The sequence below is a fragment of the Corvus brachyrhynchos genome, unplaced genomic scaffold (genome assembly GCF_000691975.1).
Source record: "Corvus brachyrhynchos isolate BGI_N302 unplaced genomic scaffold, ASM69197v1 scaffold116, whole genome shotgun sequence".
Taxonomy (NCBI): Eukaryota; Metazoa; Chordata; class Aves; order Passeriformes; family Corvidae; genus Corvus; species Corvus brachyrhynchos.
The window spans coordinates 7,375,048-7,384,025 of record NW_008240221.1 but is presented as its reverse complement, the minus strand read 5'-3'; the positions used below and the strand labels follow the sequence as shown (position 1 = coordinate 7,384,025).

Below are 8,978 nucleotides of genomic sequence, written 5' to 3'. Positions count from 1 at the left end.
GAAAGTGTTATAAAATCCCCTACTGTGTTTGTGTGAGAAGGTTGTGTGTGTACCTATGTATGAAATGAAGAAAAGCAGGCAAAAGAGACAAAGTACACACTAAGAGGTAGTGTGTGAAAGGCTCCAAAGGAGTGATAAGAGAGAAGAGTGGTCCTACTGAATCTACAGGAACGATAAACTCAGGACACAAGGTTCTGCAGAATCAGTACCAGACCACCAGCATACCCCAGCATCAACAACTGGTTGTGCCACCTGAAGCACATCCAGCTGGCTGTGATGTACACACAGACTACAGAATTATCTGCACACCCTGTGAAAGGAGACTGTTTAGGGTCTTTCTGAACACACACCTAGAACCACTGGAGTATCAGGATGACTGCTTCTGAGTCAAGTGTTAGGGTTGGCTTCTCAACTATTGCTGCAACCACAGAACCATAAAATTTTTGAATGCACACATCTGTGTGAAGCGAGTAAGCAACTCCAAGTACTGTGTATATAACTATTCCCTAATAAAAATGCATTCTGATGAATATTAGTTACAACTTTTCCTCCTTCAACACAAGTCTCCTAATGATGCCTAAAGATATTCAGCTTTTAATGTATTCTCCGTGTACTTGTAGCTTTCTGGACTGTTAAATGTCTAGGTATAACTTCTCGTACTTTTCCAGCTTTCTTTCCCACAGTGAACAAACTCTTATCAATGCATTCTTAAAATTTTGTTTACTCTTGCCTGTTAAGTTTACCAAGGACATTTTATTTTGTATCATGTATCACAGCTATAATAAAGGTAGTGTTAGAGGACCAGGGTGGAGGTTTCCAGTGGGGGAGAACCCTGGCAGGGAGATTACCTAACCAACTGCTTTCTAACTGGACAATACTGGCTGGATATTCTAACTGCCCAATCTTCTAAAATGGTATGAATCTAATCTGGGACATGGTTTTCTCCATACTGTGGATCTGAAAGCTTTCAAGTGAAGGTTGGCTTTTCTATTATCATTTTAATGGGTTTTTTTTGGGAAGGTTTCATTTCCAGGCATCACTATCAGGGAAAAGGTAATTTACAACACAAGGAGAACAAAACAGAGGTATTTTCATTTCAAAGTCTTAAGCTAGCAGTAAATTTGGTCAGATGGATAGAAAGTTTTTAATGCAGTCATCTACATTAACAATGGGTGAAAAGCAGGCATTTCAGCTGAAACTTTTCTGGAAGAGTATTCAAAACACATCATTTTACATGTACCTTTAGTCACTCCTCTAGTTGCTCTGCATCCATGCCATTCTTTTATCTCTCTGCTTTGACAACACAAACCATCCGATCCAATTGCTAAAAATTACAAGACAATTTTAGTTAAATAAACTGCCTAACTGCTTTGAAAAGAAAATTTCATGCATGCTTTCCTCTACTTTATTCTTGTTTACCAAGCAAATGTTTTCAAGTGAACAGCAGAACAACTCACCAAAAGCTGATCCTCTGTCATAGGGGTTCATTTGCCATTTATTGAGCACTAAGTTTGAAAGACAGTAACAGAAAAACCATTAAATCAACAAAGCAAGCCTGGAAAACTCAAATTAGAAGTTCACATTTTTTCTACAGTGTTTGGCTTAATTTTCTGGGGAAACAGTTTCGTTCCAATGAAATTCATATGAATTCAAAATGAAGGCCTACAATTTGAAGGAGGAGCACATATGCTTAATGCAAAGGAATTCTATGGAAGTTTAGATTATTCCATTAAGGAGAACACAGATTAAGTTACTTAAAAATGCAACTGAAACCAATGAAGATTTTAGTAAAATAAGGCAGTTCCACACAACCAGTATCAAATTCAGCTAGAAAATATCCAAAACTACATTAAGAACAACAAATTTGAAATGCATTATTTGCCATTTCTGTTCCAAGCTTACATTAAGATATTTTTCAGGCTATGAGCTAAAATGTCATTACTAATGAGCTAAGATACATGCACATAAAATTTCTGACTTCGTTTTTCATATGCCTAACAACATGCTGTAATAAAATCTATACATGATTTAAAGAAAAAAAAAAAACAGATGTAAATTCAATTAGGTTTACTGAGTATATTTGTGTATCCATATTACATTCTCTCAAGCAGGATTTTATGGTTTGTTTTTTTTTTTTACTGTCACCAGTGCAGCAGTAGTTGCAATGATGACAGTTTCTATAACATCTTCAGAGTGCTGTTTATACAGATACTGTTCACTTACATAAAACCCAATCTATCAATACCACAGACTGGACATGATTATTGGCTTTACAGTTGCAAGCTTAATTAAATAGACACTCAAATACTGTGAGTGTATTATCATGGTTACAACCCATTCTGTATAGCTGAGTTCTGGCCCTGTGCATTTCCTGCTCAATTCAATGTTTACTAGAATAAACCTGTAACAACTCAAGATGTTGTTATCCAATTCCAAACCTAGGCAGGTGCCAAAAGGAACACAACAGCTCTACTCAGCACAGCAGAATTGAATTATCCTACACTGTTACCCCAGCTGCACAAAAATACGCTCGAGCCTAGAAGAGCTTTCTGCTCAAGCTCACTTAAGAAGCCCAAACCAACTCCACGGTGTCATAGCTGGTCTCACCTATTCCTGCAACAGGAAGATGTTTTTTAACTCCTTCTTTTAAGATGGACACCACCACCACCACTTCACATCTTGCAAGGCACTAACCTAGCATGGGTTTCAGAAGAACACTGAAAACCAAGGTGTGGATCAGCCAGCCTCAAATTGAAAATTTGAGCATTACTAAGAGTCTGCAGTCCAATACACACCAGTTCTTTCCATTATTCCACCAGTAAATTTATATTCACTGCTTAATGAAGTGCTGAATGATGATATTCTATTTACATTATCCCAAATTATGGAAAAAATACTTATCTAATGGCAGGTTAACTTTACTTTGAAAGGTTACAAAATCAACATGAGTTAGCAGAGCTTCAAATTTGAGGAGTGTGACATATAAAAACTTACCTCCCCCTCCAGTTTTAATTGTGGCTTTTCCTTTCTTGCCTTCCATTTGGTCTTTCAGCGTTTCATAAACAATCTGGATAACTGGAATGCTGAAAGCCTAAAATGAAAAGCTACTTTCATTCCACAAGTTATACACTTACTTCCAGCCTTGTTTTGGGGTGCAATACCCAGGGCCAGAAACACTGAAATACATTCCTAAATACATGTTGGTAAAGACTATTACCAACAATGCCTTAAACACACATACACATACTCTCTGCATATGTGCATACACACCACCTCTCACCACTTACAGACTTTTACTTTCTACTCATTTAAATTTGATTACTTACACCAGTTTTTCCACTTCCAGTTTCAGCAGCCTATAGGATGAAAAACATAAGAGTTTAACCAGGACTTTAAGAACTGTCCTAGAATTCTATTTTGATAAATCAAGTTTATTTTTTAGGAAGTATTATTTCGGTTTATGAAATCAAGAACATCTATCCATAGATCTAATGATGATGAACAAAGCATACTAATCTGATACTTTCCAGGTTATTGATACTGCAGCATTGGCTTAGGCAGTATCAGCCATGTTCCCTATATTTTGGCATTTGCAGCCAAAAGCAAAGTAAGTAAGATCAGACAGCCCTCGCTCATGAGGCAGTGCCTGTCAAGAAGTCAAAAAATGAAGCCTAATACCCCCAGATTTCATCTGCAAGAACAGCTGGAAACACACCAGGAACCCAAACAGGCTTTTTAGCTGAAGAACTTTCTGCTGAAGTAGGACAGAAGAGCTAATCTAACTGTGGACCCACGTGGAAAGAACAAAATTGACCATACAAACAACAATTAAAAGGCACAGGATTTCTATGAGTAGGGCTATCCTGCATACATACCATAAGCACATCACCACCTCCCAGGATCAGTGGGATGGATTCTGCTTGGATATCTGTAGGGAGACTACAGGAAAGAACACATTAACACAAGGTAATATTCTACATCAGCAGAAAAAGAAATTTTTACTTATACAGAAATTCATAGAAACCATGGTCATCTGCAAGATAAAGCAGGTAACTGCTATTCCTCCTAGCTTGCAGCAGATTCAGCAGCACCTTGATAAGAGAATTACATGTCACATCACTATGCCAAACCATAAAAGAGACATATTAACTATATATTCCTTGTCTTCCTTTCTTCAAGTGAATTTTTTCTTAAAGCCACTTATGCAGCCCCCATTTAAAAGATTCCTGTTCAAAACTGGAAAAGGAAGTGAAGATAACTAAATGCAACCAGCATTTTCAGATAATCACAGCTAATTAATACCATTCATATTAGAAGAACTACATCCATTAAGTTTGTCCATATTGACAACATTCTGAATGACAATTCAAAACAAACTCTGAAGTAAAAAAAATTTGGCCAAACAAGTAACCAAACACAAGAATAAGAACATTTTTAGAAGACTGACACACAAGCATTAAGTTTGAAAAACACAATTACAGACCACAGTCTGCAAAACATGTACTGAACTAGCATCAACTATGTGACAGTATTTCATCCAATAACCCCATGATACATAATAAATAAACCAGAGGGACAGAGCCTTTTGTCAAATAAAAGAATTGAAGCATAAGAAGTCATGCTCTGCTTGTCCAAGTTCAAATGTTACCACTGCAGTCACAATTTGAATTCTTCAGTCTTTCACACTAAAGAGAAGTGCATGAGATGCAGTGACAGTTAAAGGAAAATACACTTTCACTTTGCTTTAATGTGACAGCAGAGGTGCTTTAAGAAGCATGTCATACATTGCTGAAAGGCAAATTAAGAGCTTGCCACACTCCTACTTACAGCCAGTCCATCTCCTCCACTGCTTGAGCTATCTCAGGCATAACACCCATTTCTGTAAGACAAGGCAGAAATGATCAAGCAGTGTTATTTACCTCAACGCAGCCCAAAAGATTACCAAGTGTCAACACTTCCAGCTACAGACAAAACCATGGAAAACTAATTTTTTTGGCAACAGCATGTGCAGCCTGCACTACAGCACCCACTGACAGAAAAGAAACATTATCCCCTCCTCACAGGCAGCTTTGAGGATTGTTCTCATGTACAGCAGAGTAACTCAGGCATGCACAGGGGCAGGTACAGACATAGCAGCAAAGCAAACACACTGGGAACAGAGCACCATTTCAAGGGCAAGGTACTTATCTTTGCACATTTACAGAAACTGCCTATGCAGACAACAGGAAAGACTTCACTAAACACAAGTGTCCCAATTCTCTCTACAGTTGAGATGCAAACAATAGAAAACACCTGTATCCTGTAAAGACTCTAGTTCACTAAATCTTGCCTTAGACACTTACAGAATGTACATAAGATGACAATGCCTTGATTTTGGTAAAGTTATTAATTACATCCATCTTTGAAAGTTTTTTTCCTTGGATACCACTTCTGGCAAACTCCTATCAAGTGGCTGTACCTCAGACACAAGTTAAATATGGAGAAACATGTTTGTATGTTGATAAACAAATCCTCTGTATTTAAAAAGGAAAACAAAAGAAGCCTGCAGCTATACAACAAGGACAAGAGGAAAATAAATCCTAAGCAACCAAAATGATGGTAGCATACCATCAAAATAACAACTTATCTGTTGGTCATCTCTTTGGGTACATATAGTTACTCTAAATCAATTCCTTTAACTATAAATATGCACCTTTCTAAGCAGAGGTTTTACACACTCTGCACTGCCACATGCTGGGTTTCAGACACGGCATGCACACGGACTGAGCTGGGCTGGCACAGATGGATGTGTGCAGCCAAAAGTTAATCTTCCATTTGCTATGATACAAATAATAATAAACATGTTTTGTCATGTGATTTCAGGAAGCTTTAATATTTTCAAGTGCTGGCCTGCACTCCTACAAAAGCAGGCAATTGACATAAGCAAAAAAGCGTTGCCCATAGTAATCAAAATCAATTCCTACTGATTTCAAGTTGGAAACAGATCCATACATAATTTTTCTCCAATACTCCCAACTCACACAGCTTAATTCAATATAAAGTACAAGGATTTAATCAAATAATGACACTATGATATTTTCCTCAACTACATCCAAATTAATCCTGCTGTGTAGCATCCAAACTGATCTCTAGATCTCAGGAAGAAGACTCAGCATTTCCCCCTCATGATAAAACGTAAGAAGTTCAGTTAAAAAAAAAACAAATTAAAAGCCCCATATACATTAACGTTAAAACTTTACAGAACCGTGACCTTAGCTGACGGCCTACTTGTAAAAATATCTGCATGGGACAGGGGACATAAGGAAGGATGTTTCCTCATCTAACAGTAAACTCTGGAATTACAGTTTACTATTACATACCCACAGTTTATATAGTACATATAGTTTGCTAAGCCGCATCGCCCAGCGGAACTTCTCATATAAAATCCATTTATGCAGTTCACTGGAACACAGAAAATAGTCGTGATAAACCTCCTGTTACTGAAACTAATGAGCATGAGGAACGAGCCTAACTTCTAAGCAGCCCCTTTGCTGAATCCACATATGCAATAAAACCTGCAAAATCATTCCGATAACCACTTGTCACAGCCTGCAGAAGCCCGAGGACACGGGGAGAGGCACATACATCCCCCGCAGGCCTCGCAACCTCCAGCTTGATACATGGTCAGCCACACACTACCGCGGGCCGGCTGGGAGGGCCCGAGGAGCATCCCCCCGGTGCCGCAGGAAGCCCGAGGGCCAGCGGGCAGAGGCGAGAAGCTCCCTTAGGGCCGACACCCCGCGGTCCCCGCGCCACGTACCCGAGAACGCCGCCATCTTCGCCCGGAGAGCACCGCGAACGGCGCAGGCGCAGGCCGCCGCTTTATGGGGCCGGGTGGGCGCAGGAGCCACCGCGGCGCGCGTTCCGCCCCGGCCCGCATGCGGTGAGCCGAGGTACTCCCACACACGGACCGCAAACGCACCGAGGGGGGATTTTAAACGCAGGCTAATAGGGGTACGTTATTCTCCAGTTTTTACAGAAGTTTACCCAAGTTCTGGGATAACTTCTAGTGATATTAAACGCAAGAATCTTCGGTGTTTTGTAAAAACAAGATTAGATTGCAAGTGCAGAAATGCAGCTTCTACAGCAACATCACGATGGTGCATTTGTCTGCTAAGTGGAAGGCACAGTATAAACTATTGCCTACTGTCTTCCACTGTGAAGCACAGCTTCAATCTCTCCTAAGGCAGCATGAGACAGACACATCTGGTTCAAAGGCCAAAAAAAACCAACCCAAAACAAGCATCTCTGACAATGACTTTCTCATGACTACTGTGTTGCAATTTGAATACTGGTTTTGTCCTGGTGGTTTGTTTCAAGACCTTTTTGAAAACTTACTGAGCCCTACTGGCTGTTAACTTACACTGTAGAAACTGGTGTCATGCAGATAAAAATACAGCAGGGTATTTTATACTCTTTGTACCAGGCTGTTTGCATCGCAATGGTTTCTCATGTATTAATAATTCTTTTGGGAGTATCTTCCTTTGATGTGCCTCTTTTCTTTCACTATTATTTCCTATATCTGTCAATCATTAGTTTGCTTGCTTTCAGATAAATGACAAAACTAGTAATTTTTTTAAAGGCACAGATAAGAATAATGTACAGATTCAACCATGACTGCTAAGAAAACCTGTTTGTAGGCAGACCTTGATATCAATATATACTGCTGCTTGTTGGTGGAGAATGTGGAGTAGAATTTACTATAAATCTCCCACAATTCTTTGAAACTTACAAACACAATGTTATACTATTTACCATTGGTTTACAAGCTACATTGTCAAATATAGCTTAAAAAATATAAGGACGGTCAAAAGGCATTTTTTTTTTCAGTAGTTGTTTCTTCTTCAAGTCTTTCCCAAGTATCCAACAGAGCTTTCATACTGCCCTGAATCCCTAGTTTCAGAATTTGAATTTTAGTTTAACCTAATTCTAGGCTGCAGAGTTGCCTACAAGAGCTTACTAAACACAAGTGAAAATTAGACTGCAGGAGCAGAAGTGTCAGGGTGTGAAGTGATTTTATTTCTATTTTACAATCGCTTTATCAAGTTGCAGGAAAGAGGCTGAAACATCAGTCTTTTCGTAATTATTTCACAAAATCAATTAGGTTGGGAAAGATCTCTGAGATCATCGAGTCCAACCTGTGATTGAACACCACCTTGTTGAGCAGACCACGGCACTGAGTGCCACGTCCAGTCAGTCTTTCCTTCACAGCTCCAGGGATGGTGACTCCACCAACTCTCTCGGCAGCCCATTTCAATGTTTAACAACTCTTTTTGTGAAGAAATCCTTCCTGGTGTCCAACCTGAATCTCCCCTGGTGCAGCCTAAGATTGTCCTCTCATCCTATTGTTTCTTGCCGGGGAGAAGACTGGCCCTCACCTGGCTACGCCCTCCTTTCAGGCGGCTGTAGAGCGTGGTAAGGTCTCCCCCGAGCCTCCTTTTCTCCAGGCTGATCACCTCCAGCTCTCTCATCAGACTGGTGCCCCAGACCCTTATCAGCTCCGTTGCCCTTCTCTGAACATGCTCCAGCCCCTCAATATCCTTCCTGATGTGAGAGGCCCAGAATTTACAAACAGGCTCATTTTATCTGCTTGAGAGAGCTGAACGCTAAGAACTCAAACTTGTAGGACTGAAATATTTTGAAGTCCTACACCATTAAAGCACCATTCAAGTTGGAAGAACAACTTGCGAGAAATTACTTTTTGCTTTTTCCCCCATCTTTCGCCCCTATTCAGTAAGGGCTTAATCCACGCCCTGATGTCTCGCCTGCCCCAGGCGTTCCCTGCCCCGAGAGCCCTGACGCTGCGGGCCGGCGCCGCACGAGTTAAAGGCGGAGCCGTTTGGCCCTCACCGGGCGCCGTCGCCGTGGCGGCGCCGAGAGAGTGGGACGGCCCGGCATGGCCGGCGCCCGGGGGGGTAGCGGGGGGGGGGCGCCGGGGC

The 8,978-nt window shown here is 40.6% G+C and overlaps 1 protein-coding gene across 1 annotated transcript in view; it reads right to left on the bottom strand.

Moving 5' to 3' along the window:
• The window catches only part of DDX1 (DEAD/H-box helicase 1), a 20,097-nt gene extending 13,237 nt beyond the window's left edge, over window positions 1-6,860 (bottom strand). Inside the window, exons 1-7 of the mRNA XM_008641789.2 lie at window positions 6,800-6,860; window positions 4,828-4,879; window positions 3,876-3,939; window positions 3,327-3,356; window positions 2,995-3,091; window positions 1,458-1,505; window positions 1,241-1,324 (exon numbers count right to left, since the gene is read on the bottom strand). Coding sequence (XP_008640011.1) covers window positions 1,241-1,324; window positions 1,458-1,505; window positions 2,995-3,091; window positions 3,327-3,356; window positions 3,876-3,939; window positions 4,828-4,879; window positions 6,800-6,815 — 391 coding nt within the window. The 5' untranslated portion in view covers window positions 6,816-6,860. The remainder of the gene's footprint in view (window positions 1-1,240; window positions 1,325-1,457; window positions 1,506-2,994; window positions 3,092-3,326; window positions 3,357-3,875; window positions 3,940-4,827; window positions 4,880-6,799) is intronic.
• Between the last annotated feature and the right edge of the window lie 2,118 nt (window positions 6,861-8,978).